This window comes from Myiozetetes cayanensis, unplaced genomic scaffold (assembly GCF_022539395.1).
Source record: "Myiozetetes cayanensis isolate MyiCay16 unplaced genomic scaffold, myiCay2020 scf17, whole genome shotgun sequence".
Taxonomy (NCBI): domain Eukaryota; kingdom Metazoa; phylum Chordata; class Aves; order Passeriformes; family Tyrannidae; genus Myiozetetes; species Myiozetetes cayanensis.
This window is the reverse complement of record NW_026087378.1, coordinates 3,966,472-3,989,267: the sequence shown is the minus strand read 5'-3', so window position 1 is coordinate 3,989,267 and position 22,796 is coordinate 3,966,472. Positions and strand designations below refer to the sequence as shown.

The window sequence follows — 22,796 nt, the reverse complement described above, 5'->3', positions numbered from 1 at the left end:
CAGCAGACATAAAAGGAAAGGAAAAATTCTCCTTTCCATACTGAATGTGTAACTGTGTTTTCAGGGTGCCTTGGCAAATGGCCAAGTAGAGGACCTCTAACTTGATATTTGGCAAAGGGTTGGTCAACTTACTACTCTTCAATAGCCAGCACAGCCTATGACTGCATTGGAAGTGGTCCCTTTCTTGATTTTGCAGACCTCTGTGTATCTCTGCCTAGGACCCACGACATACAGGGTTATTTGGTTACTCCTCCCTCCCCACACTGAGGTTACCAGCACTGTAACCTCATTACACATCTCAGAGAGTTGGATAATTACCAGTCTCTCACGACTGAGGCTTTCATCATTCTTTCCATCTGAAATTGTATAGGCCAGCTCTGACCTGTGAGGGTCACCTACCAGTGTAATGTAAAATATGTCAGGAATCAGTTTCTCTAATTCCATGCAAGGTCTAGGCCTTTGACCTTCTCAAACAGCTACATAAACAGTGATCAACTCTGATCTGATTTCCTCAGCTTTTAGCCCCAGTTCTGTGCTTTATGTTGTATTTGTTGCTCTTTGCAGGTTCATGTAAGGTCCTGTGATGACAGATGACACCAAGCTGGGTGGCAGTAGTAGGGTAGGAAGGTTCTACAGAGGGGTCTGGACAGGCTGGGTCTGTGGGCTGAGGCCAATTGCATGAGGTTTAAAAAGGCCAAGTGATGGATCCTGCCCTTAGGTCACAACAACCCCAGGGAATGCTCCAGGAGCAGCTGAGAGAACTGAGGGGGCTCAGCCTGGAGAAAAGGAGGCTCAGGGGGACCTTCTCACTCTCTCAGAGAACAAGGGATGGGACAAAAGGAAATGGCCTCAAGCTGTGCCAGGGGAGATTCAGGTTGGACATCAGGAAGAATTTCTTCACAGAAAGGGCTGTCCAGCCCTTGCACAGCTGCCCAGGGCAGTGGTGGAGTCCCCACTCCTGGAAAGATTTAAAAGAGATGTAAATGGGGCACTTGGTGGTCTTGGCAGTGGCTTGGAGTTAATGTCTGGGCTCCATGATCTTAAAGGTCTTCTCTGCCCTCAACGATTACATGATTCTATAACTCTATGAAACAAATATGTGACTAAGGCTCATGGTAAATAAATTTTTGTCAGATCTTTGCCAGTATTTTGTTTTATGAAAAAATACTCTGTCTAAGGTGCATAAAGGGGTCCTCTGTGAAACACGAAACCCACTCACCATGCTGGTGCTGTTTGCTTGTTTGTTGTTCCTGTCTTTGGCAGCAGGAAGAGCCCTGCAGTATCTGCAGGATAGTTCCTTCTTCTGTTCAAATCAACAGCAATGGACAGTCCTTTCCATTATTGGGGAGGACTTCCCATTAATGGAAAAGACAGTCCTTTCCATTATTGCCCTTTTGAGAACAAAAATCATTAGTTTTCCTCTGAAATCACTGCATTAAAGCAGGCAGCAGTCCCGGTGATGTGCGAGACATTTCTTCTCCACATCCACGACTGCCACAGCCAGTAAAGAAGGGGTTTTACCACAGAAGTATTTTGTTTGCAGTATGTGCTGGGTTACTCAGTCATACCTTATTCTGTGCAGCACTAATCTGATCAAGACAGTAGCACACTGGTACTTCTGCTGCTTTTGCCAGGCTTTGATCACTACAACCCTCCTTGAGCCAAAACCAGAGCACGTTGCTGTGTGGTGCAGGAGATGCTGAGCCTGGGCTGTTTGTCAGGAGCACTATCAGAGTACTGCTGGGGGAGGCAGCACAGAGGAGGGCTGAGCAAACACTCTCTGCCTGGGCTAATATTTACAGCACCACACTCCGTTCTTTGCAGGGCTAGAGACAGGCAGCAGATATTCACAGCTTATAGCAACACCTGTACACTGCAGAAATATTAACCTAATGCAAACAACCTGGTAGAAGTTTATGTCTATATTTACAGAAAACCAAATAAAAACCTCCTCCATTTCCTAGCATGAGTGCTAGTGCTCCAAACAGCCTTGGCTGCTCATTGCCAAAGAAAGTTCAGCGGTTTCACATCCATAGCAGCTGCCCATAGTTTTCTGCTTCAGTACCTGGTGTACTTGGCCACTTCTGGCTCAGATAATTTCATTATTTTGTTCCTGTGAATAAAGCATTCAAAGCTGCTCTTGTATTTTAGCCTCAGTGTGGTTCACAGCAGGAAGGTCAAGACATTTAAGTGTCTGTCTGGATAGCTTCAATCATACAGCTCAATGGGTAGAGTCTCTCTTTGGTGGAGAATAACTGTCTGTAAGTCATCCTACAGGAAAAAGGAACTAGGAAATTTATGATGATAAAAATTCAGAGTAAGCAATTGACATGCTGAATGAGAGCTTCACTCCAGAGGGACTTGGAGAAATGAAAGGACTGGGTCAACAGGTGCCTTCTGATGTTTAGGAAGGAGAATGGAGTTCTGTAACAGGGCAGAGTGACCCCATGCATCTTTCCTGGCTGAGGACTGAGTCGCTGAGGAGCAGCCCCACTGGAAGGACCTGGCAGTTGCCATGGATACCAGCAAGCTCTGATTGCAAATGAGACAACCCACACACCACACTGTGTTAGGAAGAACATGGCCAGAGACTGAAGGAAGTTATTTGTGTGGCCACACCTGGACCACCGTGCACAGTTTCCTGCCCCTTGAAGATCAAGGGGGATGTGAAGGAACTCAAGACAGTTCAGTGGAGGGCTACCAACATGGTAGCATGGGACCTACAAAGAGATTAGCAGAGCTGGGCGTTTGCTTGGCAAAAAGGAATTTCACAGATGATCTACTATCAGCCTACAGCTACTTGAAGGTGAGCTGCAAAGACAGCAAATCCAGATGGCAGATGATATAAGAAGTGATGATGGCCACAGCTTCTAGCTTGAGTTGTTCAGGCTGGATGCTGTGAGAAATTTTTTCACTAAGAATTTGGTGCAGTGCAAGAGCAGGTTATGTAGAGATGTATTGGAGTCTGTATCCAAACTTATAGTAAAAGCCAGAGCTGACTTCTCTTGTGCTGGTGGTAGTACTGCCTAGCACAGAGGTGTTGGATTAGAGACTCTTCCACCAACTAGTTAAGGCAGTGTTTAGTGTGAACATGCTTGGATGACAGAACCAGTCCAAGGCGTGAGCAGCTCAGAAGAAAAATGATTTGTAAAAGAAAAGCAAAAATATTTCTTCAAGAGAAAAAGGAGGAACACCTTAGAACAGTGCTGCCCTACTACCTTAAGTCTGAGCCTTTTCAGAGGTGAGAACACAGAAAAAGTAAGTATCTTTAATAATGCATTACACTGTATTTTGATTCGAAGACACTTATGTGATGCATTGTGATCATGTTCTGATCCTGGTATGTCCATGATGCATATTCTCCTTGTCTCAAGTGAAGCTGAATCGGCTTGCAGGACAATTTTCTCCTCTTTGCTTGTAAAAGAGATGGGCACATGGCAGAGCAGCAGAGCAGCAGCCAGGGGGCTGTTTACTTTACATCTTATCAACCACATTAGGTGCTTTAGAGGCTACCAGGAAAGATCCAGGTACTGAGCCGCTCCTACTAAGTCAACAGTGTTCCCTGGCAGCCAGGAGAGCCAGCCCTGTCCTTGGGGGCATCAGGGGCAGCATCGCCAGCTGGGCAAGGGAGGGGATTGTCCCACTCTGCTCTGCACTGGGGTGGCCTCAGTTCAAGTTCTTGGGGCAGTTTGTGACACCACAATATAAAAAAGACATTAGGTATTAGAGGGTGTCCAAAGAAGGGCATGAGGAAGGTGAAGGGTCTGGAGGGGAAGCCCTATGAGGAGCAGCTGAGGGCACTTGGTTTGTTCAGCCTGGAGGAGACTGAGGGGAGACCTCATTGGGGTCTTCAACATCCTCCCGAGGGGCAATGGAGGGGCAGGCACTGATCTCTTCACTCTTGTGACCAGTGACAGGACTCGAGGAAATGGCTGGAGCTGAGTCAGGGGAGGTTTAGGTTGGGTATCAGGAAAAAGAATTTTCACCCAAAAGGTGGCTGAGCACTGGAACAGGCTCCCCAGGGAAGTGGTCATGGCACCAAGCCTGTCTGAGTTCAAGAAACCTTTGGACAACTCTCAGGCACAGGGTGAGCTTGTTGGGGTGTCCTGTGCAGGGCCAGGAGTTGGAGTCGATGATCCTGATGGGTCCCTTCCAACTCAGCTCACTCTGTGCTTCTGTGATTCTGTGATACATGGCAGGACTTTGTACCACAGCACAGAGCTGCTCTGTCCAGATGGACGAGGCTTTCTTTACTAGTTCTGCCCCAGCAACAAGGTTTCTAGGATTTCCAATTTCTTTGTCTGTCCTCAGAAAAATCCTTTCTTCCCTCCTACTCCTTCTGTTCTCTTTAAGCAGCCAACAAAGTACTTGCCTTAAGAGCTATCAGCAAGAGTGTTGACAGTTGAGGAGGATACCTCACTGCACTCAGATTTTAACTGAGGTTTTTATACTGACACAAAGGTCAGCCAGAACAAATGTAAAGGGAGACTCCGTGGGCCATAGGCAATTGTGCTCCAGAACACTAAGGCTGTTTGGCTAATGTGTGAGAAGGCCTGTCTCTGAGGTTTTGCGTGCAAACCAAAAGGGTAAAGCTGCCCAATTTTTTTAGTAGCTATTTATAGACACTGTTGTGGTGGTTTTGGTCTGTTTTATTTTTTACTAACTCACGCTGAGGGGAAGCTGTGCCAATAGATGAGGCACCATCACAGCTATGCTCATGCACCTCTTTTACACCAATGATCTAGATATAATTTGCAATAAAATGGAAGATGTCCTAGTCAGATCCCCGGGGCCCTGGTCAGTGGCACGGCTGGAGAGGCAGAAGAGCTGGGAGTGACACAGAGCTGTACAGCACCATCTCTTCTGGAGCAAACACACGCAGGGGCTGCTGTGCTGCAGTCTGTGGCACAGCGACTGCCCCGGGGTGAACAACCGCCTGTGCAGGTCTGGGGAGGCTCAAGAATATTCGATATTCCTGGGAGGACTTCAGCCCCTGTCCCAGGGGTCTCTGACCACTGTCCTCTGTGGGCTCTGACGCCTGTCCCATTGAGGGCTCTGATGCCTCTCCTGGGAGGGCTCTGACCCCTGTCCCGAGGGGACTCTGACCGTGTCCCAGGAGGGCTTTGACCACTGTCCCAAGGATCTGTCCCCCCTGTCCCGGGGATCTGTCACCCCTGTCCCGGGATCTGTCCCCCCGTCCCGGAGGGTCCCGGAGCCGCAGAGCGCTCCCTGTCGGTCGGGCCGGGGCCGATCCCCGCAGCCCGGGCGCGGTCCCCGCACACGCGGGGTTGGAAACACGCGGGTCGGGCTCTGCCATCCCCAAAGGACGAGCGGATACGGTGACACTTTTCCCAGCTGATAAATGACTACGGACGCCTCCCAGAATCGCAGCCTACAGAATTGCTCCGTAGGGCGGGAGAAGCGTAAAACATACACAAGTGTAGACTGCAATTCATTTTCCTCTGGCACCTAGCAGAATACGAACAGAAAAGCAGTATTTTCTTTGTAAGCCCTACTCATCACCCCCATTTCATGCCTTTTTTTTTTTTTTTTTTTTTTTTTTTTTAATTATCACGAGCAAGTAACAGTTGCTACATTACACTGAAATGCTCTTTGTCCATGCCAGGGGAATCACGGGCTGCTGTTCACACGGGTTATGAAGGGCAATTCACAGCTGCAAGTTTACAATCTTCTTCCTGAGTCTTCCACTTTTAACCCATTACTCCCAACACCTCGTCACCAGTGGGCAGTTCCCATTTTCACCGTGTTGCCTTTTGCCCACCAAACCCCGGGGTAGAGCGGGAGGAAGGCACACAGGTTTGTTAAAACATGCTATGGCATATCTGAACGGAATGTGGGGCGTATGGAAAAAAAGCTCTGCGTGAGAGTAGATCAACTGTATGGACATCGAATCAGGTACCAGGAATGCTGGTGTGATAAACAGCTTGAATTTGTTTTTCAGTAAACTGCTCAGCACCTGCTTGGTGCTGTCCCTCCCCCCGTCCTTGTGGCGATCCGTGCAGCGGGTTCTCTGAGCCGGTACCGCGGCGCTGGCCCAGCCCCAGCCCCGGGGGCGCGGCACAGGAGTGGGACACACGGCTGCGAACGCGGCCGCGCAGGGGCAGGGCTGCTTGGAAAGGCTCCCCGTAGGGAGCTTCCCGGGAAACCCTGAGGCTGATCCCAGGATCCTCCCAGTCTCCTGAGCCGCCCTCCCCGGCCCGGCCGTGCCCCGCGAGTGTCGGGCCCCCATCGGGCGGTCCCGCCGGGCACCATCGGGCGGTCCCGCCCCGCGGTGCGGAAGCGGAAACGGCCGCGGCGCTGCCGGCGGGGCCGGCCCGGCCCTTCCGCTTCCCCCCGGCGCGGCGCGGCGCGGGCGGCGGTGACGGGTCCCGGTCCCGCTCCCGGTCCCTGCGGCGCCCAGGGCGGCGCGTCCCGCCCGGCCCATGGACCGGCACAAAGTGAAGCGGCAGCGGCTGGACCGGATCTGCGAAGGTGAGGCGGGGCGGGCGGGCCCGGGCAGTGGCGGGGGCGGCACCGGCCCTGCCCGGGCCCCGCCGCCCGCGGGGGCTGCTGCGGCCTGGGAGAAAGGGGTGGCTGCCGGTGAGCGTCGGAGGGCCCGAGAGCATACAAGTTTTTCGCCCTCAAGGAGGAAACAGTGTCTGGGCTGCGATGGAGGGTTGGGCACGGTAATGGGGAGGCCTGAACCGACTTTGTAACTCGTTTCAGGAGCCTGGAGTAAGATGATGCTCTTCTGAGTAGAGCACCTCTATTATCTCATTACTGATAAAACACGCTTTATTTTCCTTTATTTAGTGGTGGCAGAGGTGGTTATATTTTCTTCCAGCTTCTTTTCCCTGTGTTTGTTTCTTATTTATTTATGTCTTTTGCTTTGCCTAACGTGTTTCTAAATACTATTAGTGACTTACTGGACTGGCAGAGGAGGGTTCCTGAATTCCTGTCTTTCACGTAATCACTCTTGCTGACTTTCCTAATAGGCATACGGCCTCCTATTGTGAATGGTCCAATGCCAGCACGGCCACTGGTTGCACTCCTAGATGGACGAGATTGCACTGTGGAGATGCCCATCTTGAAGGATGTAGCTACAGTGGCATTTTGTGATGCTCAGTCAACTCAGGAAATCCATGAAAAGGTGGGCAAGAAAATGTGCAAACATTCAGAAGCAGAGCTCTGCCTCCTTGGTAACCAAAGCAGATACTGATTTGGACTGGTTTTTGTTATAGGTGCTGAATGAGGCAGTAGGAGCTCTGATGTATCACACCATTACCCTTTCTCGTCAGGATCTGGAGAAATTCAAAGCCCTCAGGGTCATTGTGCGTATTGGCAGTGGCTATGACAATGTTGACATCAAATCTGCTGCAGAATTAGGTATGATGGCACCAGTAGGTGTGTGTTGCAATCAGAACTGAACGTGGGGTGGAACACTGCATGTGTTTTTGTGCTTTATAGCTGAGTGCATTAAAAAGTTCTCTGTGAAGATTTGGGGTTGCTCAGTATCAGCCGTCTTGAGAAAGCTGATCAATATTGGGCCTTGGAAGAAAGATTCTCAGTTCTCAGCTTGCTCTTCTATAGATATTGGTGTCTTTGTTATTGTGAGGGATTCAGAAATGAATATGGGGTCTAAATAACTTTTGGTGAGGCAACCCTGGGGTTTTTGTGAGCATTTAGCAAACTGCTGTCTGAAAGCTGCCTGCAAATGCTGATGCAGGATAAACTCACTGTAAATGCTTGATGAGTTTTCCTGTTAATTTTGTATGTGCAGGTAGGTTCTGATTCAAAACTTTATTAGTGATCCCTGTAGAGCCCTAGGCATGTGAAGAACCTCCGGACCAGGTGACAAACAGCTGCTATATCTTAAACACATGGCAGTGAGACTTCCAAGGTGAGATGGATCACTGAACTACCGTGCCCCTTCTTTGTCAAATTTTTTCAATGTCAGGGATTTGAAACCTTCCTCAATGTAAGGTAGATCAGGTTAAGCTTAAATCAAGTATAGGTGTTTGTATATAAAATGGAGATAGACATTACAGTGTTCAGATCTGTAAGAACAGATGGATTGCAAGTAAATGAAGAGTGTGTATTTGGCCAGTGCTTGAACTGAGTCTAAAGAGCCTTCTCATCTGGATGATTCCAGGGAATAGTCTCAAGAGTTCCTGGCAAGGTCCCTGGCTTTCATCCAACCTTTACATATTTGGGCTGAGTTTGGAACCTGATCTAGTCTCAGGTTTCTCTACTTAAAGTCACCATCCATATTTTGGATTCGTTCAGATTCAGAGCTTTCTAATGCTCATTAACCCAAGGTGAAATAAGTCAAAGTTCTTTCACCATCAGGCCGTTCCTTGCTGTTTTTGCTTGGAGCAATAGTATGATGACCCTTATGCATGGCCAGATTTGCTTTTCATGGACAATTAACGGTTATTTTCAAGCTTAGCCAGGCTCTTTAATTCATTCCGAGGTAAGATACTGTTCCTTGTGTGTTCAGAATCTTCAGACCAAAGGGCTGTTGTTTGTGTTTTCTTACATTTAAGCATAATATTGCATGTTAAGACATGCTAGACATTGCATGTGTCTAGCAGTGTGACAGATGGATGCATGAGGCTTGTCTAGAGTTGAGTGAGATGGTAACCAGTGAGATTAAGAGAACTTGGGGTTTCCTATCACCCCTCCCCACATTCTCCAACTTGTCTGTATGGCATTATGGCACAATTGGAAATGATTTGATAGAGAGGAGGAGTCAGATATCTGGGATTGTCTGTGGCCGTTGCTCTTGCAGTTCTTATGGGAAAGCATGGTCTGGGTTAAGTGAAACATCTCCTCTGAATAGGCTTACAAAACAGTGATGCCTTCAACCACTGCCTAGATTTTACTCCTAGTTTTTAGCTGGGTGGTGGTCTTTTGAGGCAGAAGAGTTGCCTGGTATTTTGCCAGCCCTCCCCCTTCCCTTTTTTTTTTTTTTTTTTTTTTAAGTAAACAGACTGCTCAGGAATGACCAGATTTTGATACAGTGTTCCATCTTTCCCTTTTCTGACATTGATTTATGCTTCTAGGACTTCAGCTCATTTGCATTACTAATTTACCTGATAGTTCTAGCCATGGGTTTTATGGTCCTTGTGGTTGTATGTTATTCTAGAGTAGTGTTGTATTGTTATTTTTAAGCATAATTTCAAGTGAATAGAGAGGCTCCTGTGGCTTCTCTCTGTGTTTAATGAGTTAGTTACTTATTGTTGCTCCTGGGGTGGCTGATGCTTGCAGTGAGCATCTGGACTGTGATGCATGAAGGAGCTCAGCCATCTGTCTTAATTCTTCAGTCTGCCAGTTAATCTGTCAGGGGTATCTGTGGAAGGAGTGCATCTTTTTGAATGCAGATCTCCTAAAAGTCAGTTTCTTGCATCACTTTTATGACCCAGTTTTCTCATTTGGGCCTGTTTGGGCTTTTTTTTTCTGGTGAGTGTGTCAGTCAAGTGGATATTTATAAGGAAGGAATGGTGTTTCCTGAGGGATTGCAGAGCTGGTTGGTCACATCTGTGTTGTTGTAGAATGAGCTTCTGAAATGAATCCTGTGCTTCTCAGAAGTAGTTCCGGAGAACTGAATTATCTTTCAGGATTTGTGCCTAAAGAGCTTTATGTTGGTTTAGTATTGTGAGGCTAAAAATCTTATATGACCTCTGTGGCTTTGTAGGCATTGCAGTTTGCAACATCCCTTCCTCCTCAGTCGAGGAGACTGCTGACTCCACCCTCTGCCACATCTTGAACCTCTATCGCCGAGTCACTTGGCTCCACCAGGCTCTGCGGGAAGGGAACCGAGCCTCGAGTGTGGAACAGATTCGAGAGGTGGCTGGAGGCGCTGTGCGTATCCGTGGGGAGACTTTGGGCATCATTGGACTGGGTAAGTGACAGCCATTGTTACACTGGAAAGAGAACTCTGGAAGTTTTTGGGAACCTAAGAGTCACATACTGAAAAAAGCCATAATTTTACAGCCTTGTGAAACACTCTGACTCCTAAGGAATGCTAGTGCCCTATTCTGTCATGCTGGATATCTTCAAGAGTTGGGTGTATGGCGTGGGATTGGGGATTCTTTTTTTGATTTCAAGTGGTTAGAACTGGAACATTCATACAGCTCTTCTTGGTGACTGTTTCCCCGTGTGTTGGGCTTTGTATCAGTACAATGCCTCCTGAAAGCTACCAATTCCTTCTCCAAGTTCTTGTAGTCAGATTATTACTACCTCTGACTCAGGGTCCAGATTTGGTTTGGAAACAGAGCTCCTTCTAGACTAAGCTCTGGCTATTGCATGGGGAAAGACTAGAATTAGCCACATAGGATCAGGACTGAATAGCCTCCTCTGGATCCCTATGGCAATCCTGGGGGTTTCCAGGGCTGCAGTAGCTTGGGCCCTGGCAGTAAACTCCAGTGTAGGCTCCCAGTCTACCTCAGTATCTTGTCTTTAAAGTTTGTTTTACCTTTCCTTGATGATTGTGGGTTTTCTTTTGTGAAGGCCGAGTTGGACAGGCAGTGGCTCTGCGAGCCAAGTCCTTTGGCTTCAACGTGATTTTCTATGATCCCTATCTGCCGGATGGAGTGGAGCGATCCTTGGGTTTACAACGAGTAGGAACCCTGCAGGATCTACTAATGCACAGCGATTGCATCACATTGCACTGCAGCCTGAATGAACATAACCATCACCTCATCAATGACTTCACTATTAAACAGGTGCAGCAGGAGCTTGATTTCCCCCACAGAGCGCTGTGGAAATGAATGCAAACAGAAACTGCTGCTTTCACAGAGGCTGAGAGCGTGTGAATCCTGCTGCCTCTGTTGTGTGCCTCCTGCTGCCTCGGGAGGCTGGGAGCGTGTGGATCCGCGTGCCTGTGCTTTGTGCTGTGTAGAATTTCATGTTAAGAGAGGAATAGGATTGGCTCTTCTTGCCAAGTAATATCATTTATAAAGAATATTTTGGGTGATTCAGTAATTTCAGACTATCTTTAAAATGTGTAATTTAATGTGCTGGTTAGAGCCAGAAGTGGTGTGGCTGGGACTGTGTACCTTTTTCTACACAACTCTGCCAAAGCTTCTCTGCCCAAGCCCACTGCAAAGTCAGTCTCGGGCTATACTCCACTAGTATATGAATACTTTCCAGTGCTTTTATGAGAGACATCTGGATGTTGTAGTCCAGTTTTGTATAGCTGGATAATTGATTCATGTCCTCTTTCTTTTTTAATGTAGTAGGATGAATATGGAGTGCAGAATTTGAGACTTCCACTTTTGCCCTTGGTGTCTTGTGGTTTTGTTTGTTCATTTTTAAAGCAAATTTCTCGAGCATTGCTTGCAGGCATTTCCCCTGTGGTTAGCACTGCAGTGAGAGCACTCCTAATTCCTGCAGGCCTCATCTAATCACTGCAGACTCCTGCTCATTTCCAGTAGACTTCCCAAGATTCACTTAGCTTCCATGAAAACTCTCATTCTCAATGCACTTAATATTTTTCTTCTTCCAGATGCGTCAGGGCTGCTTCTTAGTGAACACAGCCCGGGGAGGGCTGGTAGATGAGAAAGCCTTAGCACAAGCCTTGAAAGAGGGAAGAATCAGAGGAACAGCATTGGATGTGCATGAGTCTGAGCCTTTCAGGTAACACTGTACCTGCATGCCTGCTGCTGTCTGTGACTCACATCACCTAAGCTGGATGATTCTCTTGGGATTTTTTGTTATTTGGGTTACAGGGATGCCCAAGAGGACAGATGGGGTTATCACTTCTGGAGAGAAAACACTTATTTTTGTTTGTTTCCTCCCTCAGTTTTGCTCAGGGGCCCTTAAAAGATGCACCCAATGTTATCTGCACCCCTCACACTGCCTGGTACAGTGAACAGGCTTCCATTGAATCCAGAGAAGACGCAGCTAAAGAGATCCGCAGAGCTATTACAGGTAATGAAGGAGATTGTGTGCTCTGCAGCTGCTGCTGAGTTAGTGTTCTTTTAGTTCCCTGCAAGGATTATGCTGCTTGTTCTGAAAACTTGGACTCAGTAACTGGTTTCTGGAACTGGAGTGTAAGTTCATAATTGTATCTTTGCCTTCTGAGAATCTTGCACCTGATGCTGGAGTGACTCCTTCTATCCCTGGGGAAGCCTTTTACGTACGTCTTCCAAATGCTTTGCAGTAATTCTTTGACAGTTACCTGGTGTGTTTTTCCTGAAGTAGTTATGTGTTGTCTCTTGAAAAGGGCGAGGCTTAGCAATTGCAGGTTGTGGTCAATAATTTTCCCAAGATCACGGTAGTGGGAAGGAAGGAAGGATGAATTTCTTGTCTTCTCCAGAGACCAGGTGCTCAAAGGAGAGTCTCCCCTGCCCAGTCTTATCCTGTGGAGGTAGATGAAAAAGATGTTGCACATTTCCTTCGTAAATGCTGCAGGGAACAAGCTCTCCCCTACCTGTGTCCTGGTTTTCTTTGTCATTCTTGGTGCTCTTGCAGGTCACATACCTGATGCTTTGAGGAACTGTGTTAATAAGGAGTACTTGCTGTTAGCAGCTCAGTGGTCCAGTATTGATCCTGCAACTGTCCACCCAGAACTCAACGGAGCTGCAGCTTACAGGTGAGATCTGTAGGTTGGCCAAGCATATCTTCCTGCTGAAGTAGACCAACATCCCTCTGTGGGTTTGAGATGCAAGCAGGTATGTCTGTGTTCCTGTATACTCTCTGCATGAGCTCTTCCACAAAACTTAACAGCAGCTCTTCTAAAGCTGTTCTAGGATTTAACACGTACTCGGTCATATTTAGTTCCAACTGCTAGAATACTAGTTCAGTTTTTGCAAATCCTTGCAAGACCTGCCCAAGAGATATCTTAATATAAGAAAGCCTGCTGGATGCCCTAAAAAGGGTGTGGAACTTAACATTTAGAAGTTGTGATATCATTAGGGCTGTATAAACAAAGGACAGTTCTTGCCCGTAGCCCAAATGTGGACTATTATTGAGATATTGTCCAGTGGATTTTGTTCAGTGGTCTAAATATAGTGTATTTCAGATTATTTATGTGTTAGAGACCTGCCAAGTGATTGTGGGCAGGCTGCTTCCCCTGTTCTTCTCCCATCTGCAAAGTAGGTAATATATACTTCCCTTCTATGAAAGATCTACAGAGGTTCAGATATATTTATGAAGGCAGCCCAGGAAGGCAGAATGGATGTAATGGAAAAATAGTTCATTAGCAATTCATGAGTGTTGCTCTCTTGTTTTTCATCTTGCATCTAGCTGTTTTATTAGTTCAGCTCCTTACTTTTTCTGTCTTGGAGCCCAGTGAAGGATAACTGCAGTTTATATTCCTCCTGCTGATGGGGAGGGAATTCCAGGTGCTTTCATACAGTGCCTCACGCTGTTTTCCACTGGAGATAAACTTTGTACCTTTATCCAAATGCTTAGTGTGTGACCTTAGACTATGTCTGTCTGTGAACAGGTGTCATTTGGCATTAGGATATCACTGCTACTCTTCAGCTCTGGACACTTTTCCTGTGTTCTATCTCAGAGCATTTCTGTTAGAAAGAGGGATCTGTATTCAGCAGTTGTCTGAGGGCACAGCTCCTTTCTCCTTGAATAACTGTTGGACAAGCTTGTAACTTCTATGTTTCTATTGGTTTTAGGTTTCCTCCAGGAGTAGTGGGAGTAGCCACCCCTGGGCTACCAGAACCACCAGTAGTGGAAGGGATTGTAGCTCATGGGATTCCTCCTGTTTCTCACTCTGCACCACGTACCCCTTCCCCAGGAGAGACGAGCAAACTGGATGCAGACAGAGAGATTCCTGCTGACCAATAGCAGCGTCTTTTTCTCCTCTCCTTTGGCAGCAGAAAAAAGTAGGAGGGTATCTCCTCCTAGGACCTTCTTTAACACCCTACAGAGACTGTTTCCTGTTCATAAGGGACGGGAGAATGCATTTCATTACCGACAAACTTTAGTTCTTGCCTTTGTTTTGTAACCCTTTAGTTATAATCTCTCAATGAATCTTTCTCCTTCTCTGGGGCATGGCAGCAGTGACCTTGCCTCCCCTTGGCTTAATGAATGAGTTTTCCCATGTATCTGCTTCAGTTGTCCGTGACAGGGAGCTGTCCTTGTGCACTCAAAAATAGAAGTGAAGCCGCCTGATCAGGGATGGTCCTCAGTGTTCCTAACACCAGACTTCAGTGCACACTTTTCAGTTGTGACTTGTAGCTTAAATTTAATTTGGCTGATCCTCTCTTTAAGTGTAGCCATTGGAATATTAGAAAAAATACTAGTGAATTGGAGAAGTTGTGACTATTGTCTTCATTATGCCCTTGATAGAATGCAGCCTAGGCTAAGCTCTGTGTGTTACTTTGCTTGTTTTAATTAATGTTTCCTGTGAGAAGAGACGTAGCGCAGGCCCTGCTAGTTCTTGACCATACAAAATTTTCTCTATGCAGTTCTAGGCCTGAAGTTAAAAGTAACAGTCTCAAAGCCAGCCTTGTAAATAATTTGGAAGGGATTAAAATGTCATCAAATGTGTTCTGGTGGCCACCGTGTTGGTGAGGCTTCAGAATAGCTCACCCTGGAGTCTGTAACTTGGAAAAGGCAAGAGAATGCAGAAATGGGAAAAGCTTGCTCTGAGAGACAGCAAGTAGCAATAACGTGCAGCTGCAGTTGCTGGTTCCTCACATACAAGTACCTCAGTTTGTGGCAGTGTTTATCCACAAGGTATCCATCATGCTGCGATTCTAAACTTTATGCTACAGATTTTTTTTTCTTTTTGCATAACTGCATCAGCTAGAAGTGACATCCCACTTGTCTGTGCTGATGGAGAAGGCTTTGGACAGTCAGGAAAAGATTTTTCACCCAGAGGGTGACTGAGCATTGGAAAAGCTTCCCCAGGAAAGTGGTCGCAGCACCAAGCCTGTCTTGAGTTCAAGAAGTGTTCGGACAATGCTGTCAGGCACTTGGTGAGATTCTTGTGGTCTCCTGCACACGGCCAGGAGTTGGACTCTGATCCTGATGGGTCCCCTCCACCTCAGTGTATTCTATGATTCTCTGATATCCTGCACCTCTATGGCAGGGCAGGGCAAGGCCAGACAGCGGTTTGTTTTACATGAATAGGCTTTGTGATACTAAAGGAGAACGAACACTCAGCTTTTCACCTGAAGCCAAGGCAGGATAGTTGCTGACAAGTCCTTTCCAGTTTGCAAATGATTGAATATGAACTGCTTCTTTGTGGGGTGTGGAGTCTTCAGAAAAAGAGGTTCCACAAGACAAATTTTTTCTGTAATTTCAAGTCTTCCTTTAATTTCATCTTGTTACATTTTAGTTACAGCCTTTCTGTGCACAAGACGTAACAATTTCTGATTGATTTGTTCATGTTGATATATAAAGTAGGTGCTATATGGGAGGCAAAACCCTATGTGTGGGTTTCTCAGCTTCCCTTGATTCTTCTCTCTGTTGTGTGTCTATGACTGGAAGCTGAACAGATGGGAACAGACTGGAGAAACAACTTGAAGTATGGACAAAATCCTCTGTTTAGGCTGTTGAGTTTGGGAAGCTGAGGAAAGCTTTCGGAATCAGTAAGTTTTCAGATTTTTTTTTCCTGGTTTTAAATTTTTCTCCAACACTGCCTTCTACATAATGGCTTACTACTAATACAGTGAAGTGATTCTTTCCTTTCTCCTCCACCCCCTCCACCAATTCAAGAAAGGAAAATAGTCAAGAAGTAAACTTCAGGTGTTTTCTTACAGATTTTACATTTTAACTGTTTAGCATTAGTGAAATGGTATTAGTTTTCTAGTGCTGAGTGTCTTTTTTTGATAAGGTATTTGTCTCAGTGAAGGTTCATGGCTTCTGTGTTTTCGTGGATGATGCTGATTCTACTTAAAATTCATATACCTCCTTGGCTGCTCAGGTTTAGCAGATCAGACTGGGACTGGTGGTAGGCACGAGTTACAGAACTTTTTCTGAACAAAAGCCTAAAGCTCAGAAGCCCATTGATTGCAGATGTACCTAAAATAACCAGCAGCACTTTCCTGAATTCTCTAATCTCAAGGAAATCTAGATTTCACAAGCTGCTGGCTCAGGAAACTCTGACAGGCAGGTGTGGAAGAGTTTTCAGAGAGCTCATCTTCTGTCTATTACCACATTAGGGAAGCAGTCTGTCAATAACTACTCTTACTTGCTGCTGAAAATTCCTGCCCTGCTTAGGGGTTCAGGTCTGAGATTATTTTGTGGTAAGGGGCTTCTAATGATGAGCTTTGATGATCAGAGTACGTTGACCTTGTCTTTTCTAGAGCACAATGCAAGATAGATTTATTTTTTTAAAAGAGGCAATTTATTTTTTTTTTCTTAACTGCAGGTATCTCTGTAGACCAGTCAGATAACTGAGCAGAGGAAGAGTAGAAAGATCTCATTTGGGGGACACTTGAGTTTCTCGGTTCTTATTTGTGGTGGCTAGATACACTGTTGACTAGTAAGCGTAGGAATTAAATAATTGATGTTATAAGGAATATTTCCAGTTGTGGGTACTAAGGAGTTGAAGCTGACAGCACTGATAGTGGCTCTGTTCTATCCAACAACTTGTGATTGGTTGTGAAGGCAATTTTCCCCTTGATTAAAGCCACAGCAGAAAACGTTGAGGTAAAAATGAACAGAACTCTTATCCTGTCCTCAGAAAAGGACTCTCTTTGCGCTTATAGGATTACTCTGCCTGTTTGCCATTTGTACCTCTGCTGACAGCCTGAACCTATTATCACCAGACAAAGGCTGTTCTGAACAGAGAGCTCAAAGAAAAATTTACCAGTACTAAAGCACCCTGAGGTCTTCTCCTTTCCCTGAGTGCCAAGTGCTTTGTTAGCACTTTCTGCTGTGTGATACATTGACTTGCAGCTCCCCCTCCCAAGCTTAGTGCAGTATACAGAAGTGGAATGATTTTTTTTTTTAATGCCTTCCTTCAGAACTAGTGCAGAGCTTTAATCCCAAAGAACAGAAGTCTCCCAGGGTGAGGCAGGAGTGCCCTAGCTGCACTAATCTGCTTACAGGAGGTGCTCACACTGTCCCAAGGTACATTCTGTTTGTCAGGGTCACTGCTGCTGACCAGCTTTTTTTATAGAGGACTCAGAGTTTCAGAAATATATTTTTGTAGACAATGACTAAACTGTGAAACATTGAAATAAAGCATGTAAAGAAAAACTTACAGCACTGTCCTCTGTACAGATGTTTTTCTCACTTCAGTTCTCTCCTGACTCATAAGAAAATGTTTGATTACTTCTTGGATATATTTTAATAAAATTCTCCAAAGAACATGGCTGCTGTCTATGGAAGGGGTGGCCTTAGGTACGATATTGAAGGGGAGGGTGGAAAACCTGTACAGGTGAGTGTCTGCATCAATCCTGCTTTTCCCAAATTAGAGAAACCACTCAGTCGATCCCTGGATCAGCCACTCACGCTAATTACTTTCTTTGGATTCTGGAGCACTGACCATCAGTCAAGGCCATGAAGGTGGCAGACTGGAGAAGCAGCCATGTCCAGAGCTTAAGGGACACCTTTGGATGGCACCTGATGGCTACTTACCTGACTTCCCACAAGTTGGAATTGTACCTAATTTAGCAGCCATTGAAGGGTGCAGTTTAACAGCAGTAGCTATCTTCACACTTCTACAGTAAAACAGTATTTGAAATTAACACACAGAATTAACCCGTGAAACTTCAGTTTTCTAACTGTAATAGAAGTTAGTGCAACAGAATTAGCAATTAGCACAGAAGAGTTGTTAAGTATTTTATAAGTTGAAGTTAATCCATGCTTTACGGCCTACACTCCTTGGGTCGATCATTAATGACAGTTAAGAACCCCCTGGTTTGGTGGATTTTGTCACTGTTGGTCTTAACTGACGCTGTATGCCTTTGGAATACCCACCACCATGCTCCAGAGATGGGAAATGCCGGCCTGCTTAATCATGGCAATGTGGGTCTGGGCTGGTGGAACGAGAAGGGGACATGGGGACCACTTGGAATCTTTCAGAGGATGGTACTATTTCTGCACAAGCAGAAACAGGTGTAAAATCACGTTATTTTTCCAGTGGTGGGATTCTGAAGTATTTTGTGGTGGTTCATGTTGAAAAGGGGCAGGTTTAGGGCACTGCACTATGCTGCATGAGAACTGTTCAAATTTACCAGTTCCTCGTGACAGCTGAATTCATTAACATAAAGATTTTGTATCTTAATCACTCCCTAAATACATGCCTTTCCAAAATCTGCCTCACGGGAAAGCAACGCAGCCGGCGCCGTGCAGTTCCTCATGCCAGCCGTGGGATCCAGCCTCAGACGCGGGCACTGAAGCTCCTTAATTTCTGTGAGAAGTCCAGGTTTTGAACTTGGCGTTCGTGAGAGGCCCTGCCCCGGGAAGGCTGCTGCCCGATGTCCGGCCCTCTCGGGGTCCCAGCAGCCCCTCACAATGCCCCGGTCCCGCTCTCCCCTCACGCCGTGCCGGTTCTCTGTCCCGGTGTCACCTCATACTACCCCGGTTCCCCCATTCCGGTGTCCCCTCATACCGCCCCGATTCCTATCCCGTTCCCCTCACACCGCCCGGTGCCGGTCCCTGTCCCGTTCCCTGCCCCGCTCCCCTCACACCGCCGGTCTCCGTCCCTGTCCCTGTCCCGTTCCCTGCCCCGCTCCCCTCACACCGCCGGTCTCCGTCCCTGTCCCGTTCCCTGCCCCGCTCCCCTCACACCGCCGGTCCCGCCCGTCCCTCGCGGGGCGCTGTGGGGCCGGGCGGCCGGCGCGGTGCACGCCGGGACGGCGGCGGGCGGCGCTCGGGCCCAGCGCGGGGCAGGAGCCTCTCGCTGTGTCGGGCGGCGGCGGCCGGAGCGCTCGGGCGGCGGCGGCTCTGCCCGGCCGGGATGGCGGACGCGGCGGCCTCCCCCGTGGGGAAGCGCCTCCTGCTGCTGCTGGCGGCGGGGCCGGGCGAGGGCGAGGCGGCGGGGCCGGAGCCGGGGCCTGCGCTGCCCGCGCGGGCCTGGCGGAGCGGCACCGTGCGGGCCATGAGCGGAGCGGTGCCGCAGGACCTGGCGGTGAGGCCCGGGCGGGGCGCGGGTCGGGGCTCCCGCGGGTGCCGGGCCGGGGGCGGGCGGTGCCGGCGGCCCGAGCCCCCCGTGCAGCGCCGGGCACGGCCTGCGGCGAGAGCGGCCCGGCAGGTGTGCGGGGGGTCCGGCAGCGCCGGGCCGGGGGCTGAAACTTACACGGGAGACAGACGCGTCCGGGACAGGGATGCTGAGCTGTGCGTCACCTCCCAAGTGCTGGGGTTTGGGTTTGCTTGCTTTGGTTTGGTTTGGTTTGTTTTTTTCTCCCTCCCCCGGGGAAAATGTTAAATATTCTTGATAAGGCTAAATGGTGTATGAAAATATACGTTGAGGGCGTAATCTTGGTTGAGGATCATCAGCTTAATTCTGTCTCAGGTTTTGTTTTCGGCTGTGGGAATTTGGGCTTTGTATAGTGTGTTTAAACACTCTCTAGCATTTCTTTCGTGTATTTCTAGTATGGGTCAGTGAAAGACTTGGGTGGAGATCCCTAAAAAGAGCTCTTGAAAGGTGTTGGTATCTTGAAACGTGCTATTTCCCTTTGCACGTGGGAGTTCTGTAAGTGATGGTGTGCTTCGGAGGGCTGTGTCTGTTGCTATGGCCCCTGGCAGGGAAAACGAGGTTCTGTGTTTGTGAAGAGCTTTAGTTCTCTTTATGATTAGCTTTTCTGCAAAATCAGAAATTAGTTGCTATGACAAGTTCTTCGGGCTTCTTTGCAGACTTCCAACTTTGAGAAGTTTCCTTGACATCCTACAGTCTTGCTGCTGTTTTGTTTGGCCTTGCTCTAGAGCTGCGCCCAGGGCTGTCAGCAGGAAGCAGTGCTGGGTTTGGCTTTGCAAAGGGGGCCCAGCACCCTGTGTCTGCAGCTGAGGGCCGTGGTGATGTGCTCCAGCTGCTGCTGTACCTGTTTAAGGAGGAGAAAAGGAAAACCTGTGGAGAATGGAGTTCTTGAAAATGTGACAAGTGTTTGAGACTGTCTGAACTGTGAAAATGTATTGGGGCTAAGACCCAGCTGGAGAGCTCCTCTTGTAGCAGACTGCATTGGAGATGTGTGCCATCAGTGCTCTTGCATTATGGAGTCATCCACTGCAAATATGAGTATGATGGAATGAATTTTCCATGTGCCTGATTTTAATTACTATTTTGGTGGAAGGACTGGTGAAGTGTTGCCTCTTTGTTGTTTGGAGGTGGTTTTTGTTTGTTTATTTGTTTGGTTTGGTTTTGTTGAGAATCTCTGCTCGGTAAGAGGTAGGCACTTGTTTCCTAGTTAGTCACTGCTGTCCAGCCATGTGACACCTGTTAGACTACCCTCACAAAGCAAAAATCAACTTGTGTGTTTGATAGACAGCATGGGAAGAATAGGATTTTTTGGTGTGTGAATGCATTACTTTCATTGAGAACTGCAGTTCTCTCCTCAGCTCCTTTCATCAATAACCTCCCACTTAGCACAGTTCCAGTGGTGCAGTTGTCTCTATAGTCTTGAAATCTGTGCAAGAACTCTAAAATGTGAACCGTGTAAAATACTTGAGGCAGAATTCAGAGTAACGTGGAACATTTAGTGTTTTCATGGACCCTTCCATGTGCAATGAACGCTGCTGTGACAATGGTAATGATGTACCATCAGAAAAAAAGTCCTTTTTAAACTCATTCTGTCAGAAGTGATGAGTTGGCATCAAGCAGTCAACCACTGCTTAGGAAATACTCGTTTAAGGACAAGTAATAATGTGGACTAGGTGAGAAAAAGGCTAGGAAAAACATCTTTTCTACTCTTTGACTTACTTAAGTCTGCGCTTTCTCATGGTATCCTGAAAGGATGGTTTCACTTACCTGTAATCTGATGTAGGGCTTTTAGAAATACAAAACTGCAGCTGAATATTTGCACATTTCTAAGGCAGAAAACTCAGGAGTAAACAAGGGTTTTTAATGTCTTATCCAAGGATTTTTAATGTCTTATCCAAGGTTTTTTTATGTCTTATTCAAGGTTCTTTTGTGTCTTATCCAAGGTTTTTTAATTTTTTTATCCAAGGTTTTTTTATGTCTTGAGTTTTTATCTATTTCTTACAGTAATCTGCACATAATTGAATGTATTCTAAAGACATTTTTCCTAGTACATGATATGTAGATTATACAGTCTAACAAAAACATGTAATCTAGAGTGTTTTATTCGTAAGGGATTTAATTGAATAAAGTTTAGACATTTTATTTAGAAATTTAGATGTATCTGAAAATTTTAGAAATTATTTGGATTGTGGAGTAAACTTATATTTCTGAGGTATCAGAACTCATAGTTAATTGTAAATGTCAGGGTGTTTCAACTGTTTTTTCTAACTAGATCACATTGAGAAATAATATCTTCCTGTCTGGAGGCTACATGGAGTAGGTGAGGGATAGTGGAACCCTACAAGACTGGATTTAGGTTTATGTGCCCTTGAGCAGGTTTTGAATGCTACCTGACAGTCATCTGACGGTAGGGAAGCGCATGGGAAAATGAACCTGTCCTGTCTGTTGGGCAGGTGTGTGGAGGTTCTTGCCTCTTGTGCGTATGTATTCTGAAGAGTTTCCAAATGTGACTGAATGGGGAACTTGTAGAGGCCTTCAAACTGTATGGAAAGAGGAATTTTCAGGCTGGGACTCTGTGGAAGTGGTGGGAAGGTTCACAGCAAGCTGGGGTTTTGAGTCTGGGATATTCAGGTTGTTTTCTGTGCCACTCTCCTCTTCATTTCCTTCCATTCTGCAGAGGTGATCATGTTCCTGGATCATTCTCCCTCCACTTGCATGTGTTTGGGTATTGAAAGAGTACATGAGAAGGGACCCCAGGCAGTGGTGTAGGCTTCGTCTCACTCCCTAAGTAATGTCTCATATTGCTGCTGTTGAAAGCAGAACACTGGGCTGGGTGGGTGTTGGTAAGACCAGTAGGAATATATTTAATGCTTCTTGTTGTAAAAGAGATTTTTAAGAACAAACAGAATGTTGAATGTTTTTTCGAATACGTCTTTACTCACTTTGCAATTAAAATACAATTCTGTGAAGGGAACTGACTGCAAAAGTAGTGGCTGTACATTTTCTCTGCTCACTCTGTGATACTTTATTGGTGGCCTAAATACACAGTACTCTGAATCCTTGTTATGCCACAGGGTTGGTTTGTTTGTTTGCTTGTTTTCTGAAGACCTTTCTGTCTTCCCATGCGTGCAAGATAGGCATCCACACTGAAAAATATGCATTCATATGGTAAGGAATGTCTTCCGTAATTCCACTGATAACTTCTCTCAGAGCTTGATAGGGTCATGAGATATTCTCTAACCAGCTGTGGTACTGAAATGGAAGGAGCAGGGATGATATGAGGGGAATGGAATACCTCTGCATTTGTAGCTTGTGTAAGTTTCTGTGATTTATAAAAAAAAAAAGGTCTTCACTTCTTTGGCAGTGTAATTGCAGCAGAGGAAACTCACTGTAACTTGCAACATGCTCAAAAGGATCTTAGCAGATTTGATGTGGTTATCAAGGTATAGGAGGGGGGTGGAGGCTCAAGCTAAGAAGCCTTCCCAGCCCTGTGCCATCTCAGGTGTCCAGTGTTGTGCTCACTGAATAGCGAGGGAGGGCAGATGGTGGCTGTGGGAGGGACTGGTGGGACAGCTCAGCACTGGTGTTACCAAGGCTGGCAGTAGGGCTGGCAGGTGAAGGACTGTTCCTCCAAAATGCAGGCAATTGAGAGGTAACTAACAAAATTTGTGTGGCAGTG

At 46.8% G+C, this 22,796-nt stretch overlaps 2 protein-coding genes across 2 annotated transcripts in view; both read left to right on the top strand.

Moving 5' to 3' along the window:
• The first annotated feature begins 6,361 nt into the window (after positions 1-6,361).
• Positions 6,362-17,286, top strand: LOC126638246 (C-terminal-binding protein 2). Its single transcript, XM_050311967.1, has 9 exons — positions 6,362-6,492; positions 6,996-7,150; positions 7,242-7,386; positions 9,698-9,904; positions 10,513-10,727; positions 11,510-11,640; positions 11,807-11,934; positions 12,478-12,598; positions 13,638-17,286. Exons 1-9 carry the CDS (start codon positions 6,444-6,446, stop codon positions 13,807-13,809), a joined length of 1,323 nt encoding a protein of 440 aa, XP_050167924.1. The 5' UTR covers positions 6,362-6,443; the 3' UTR covers positions 13,810-17,286.
• Positions 17,287-18,865: 1,579 nt separating this feature from the next.
• Positions 18,866-22,796, top strand: part of KDM3B (lysine demethylase 3B) — a 42,662-nt gene continuing 38,731 nt past the window's right edge. The window contains exon 1 of the mRNA XM_050311916.1: positions 18,866-19,051. Coding sequence (XP_050167873.1) covers positions 18,881-19,051 — 171 coding nt within the window. The 5' untranslated portion in view covers positions 18,866-18,880. The remainder of the gene's footprint in view (positions 19,052-22,796) is intronic.